At 51.6% G+C, this 1,494-nt stretch overlaps 1 protein-coding gene across 1 annotated transcript in view; it reads left to right on the top strand.

Annotated features, from left to right (window-relative positions):
* Window positions 1-1,467: 1,467 nt before the first annotated feature.
* Window positions 1,468-1,494, top strand: part of EAH_00052500 (hypothetical protein) — a gene marked incomplete at both ends in the record, with an annotated part of 589 nt that continues 562 nt past the window's right edge. Inside the window, one exon of the mRNA XM_013394074.1 lies at window positions 1,468-1,484. Within this exon, the coding sequence (XP_013249528.1) occupies window positions 1,468-1,484 (17 nt within the window). The remainder of the gene's footprint in view (window positions 1,485-1,494) is intronic.

Here is a 1,494-nt window from a genome sequence, read left to right as displayed (position 1 = left end):
GCCTGCATAGTTCGCAATTTATGCTGCCACACAGGACGTGCGTAGAAATACGAGATGACGCGTAGCTGCGTGATTAACGCTGCAGTAGCGTTGGCGGCTGAAGCGTTGCGTTTTGGCTACGGGATGAGGGCACGCAGATCAGCGCGGGTGCAAGCTGTATAGTGCATATTACGAACGGGTAGGTCTTTCAGCAGGGGTTTGCACAGACGATAGCAGAAATGCTATGTGCCGGATTTCGTGAAAACATATGAGGGGTAGGCATTTGTTTGAGTGTGTGCCTGGTTCTGGACCAATATAGCCATCAGACGCTGGATCGAGGTATCTGTTTGTTCGGGGTTGGTGAGTGTTGACCCGAAGTGGCGTCAATGCTTGTACCTGTGTGTTCCACGCGTTTTCCGTGACGCTGCCAGCTTTGCATTGGATACAATGCGGATGTGAAGAAAGCTCATCTCGGGTGTCCGCTTTCCCCGAGCGCTCTCTGCTGGGGATGCTGGGAACATCTGTGGGCTGTAGGTGCCAGTCCAACTGAGAGCACCCGTCGATACTGGCGTCTCTCGCTCGTGCGGCGGGACGGCCAGCTATATGGACGACCCATACGGGCACGCAGTAAGCCTGCTTGAGCCCGCAGTGCATACCATTTTAGCTGGTGGGTTATGATCATGGGCGTGTTGCACGAATGCAGTAGCCTGCAACCCAGAACCGGCATGCAGCATTCAGTCAACGAGTAAAACGAGTAGTGCAGCATACATGCTTATGCCGGGCGGCGTGCTTTTCATTCGAATTCCTTAGCCTCCTCATGTGAAGCAGTTCACAGCCCTGCTATCTGGCAGTCCCTGCATTGCATGCAGCATTCGATACTACTGCACGCTGGAGGAAACAACCCAACTTCTCCTTCATGTGCTCAGCTTGATGTCTGGCAGTCCCTTTTAGTTTGTCCATACGGCAGCAATGTTGCAGTATTGCTGCGCAGCTTGCTCTATAGAGTATGATGCTATTCAATGTTTTCGCCAACAATTTACAGTGCGACTTAGCTTGGACGGGTTTGCCCGAAGAACTCACATCTGCGCCTGTGGCGTGCACGTGAAGTCAAATCGAGTTTACCGGTAATTGAATCGCCTAAAGTGGTCAATTTGCTTTGCGGTTTTTCTTGTTCTCTCAAAACATTTCGGCGTATATTTCATGTGTCATTGCCATTCTGGTTTTCAGTGTGTTTGCTCTCGTCTGGCTTGCAGTTTTCGCTACTTTTTGTATGGTTTGCGCGTTGGTGTAGGCACTGTGGAGGACCGTTCGCAACGGTTGGCAACAGTCCAGTTTTTGCATTCAAACTTGTGCACAATTCCGTGGGTGACGCTGCGGGACGCTCGTGATTAAGCGCTTTATTATCGCAATAGTCCAATGCGGGAGCACACTGTCTCAGGAAAGGGGCCGACAGCTTCAACTGGTATCGTTTGACACCGTTGCGCGCAGATGGTCAGTGATGTGAAGTCCGGCACT

This window comes from Eimeria acervulina, genomic scaffold (assembly GCF_000499425.1).
Source record: "Eimeria acervulina Houghton genomic scaffold, Eah_scaff938, whole genome shotgun sequence".
NCBI lineage: Eukaryota > Apicomplexa > Conoidasida > Eucoccidiorida > Eimeriidae > Eimeria > Eimeria acervulina.
This window is presented reverse-complemented; position numbering and strand designations above follow the sequence as displayed.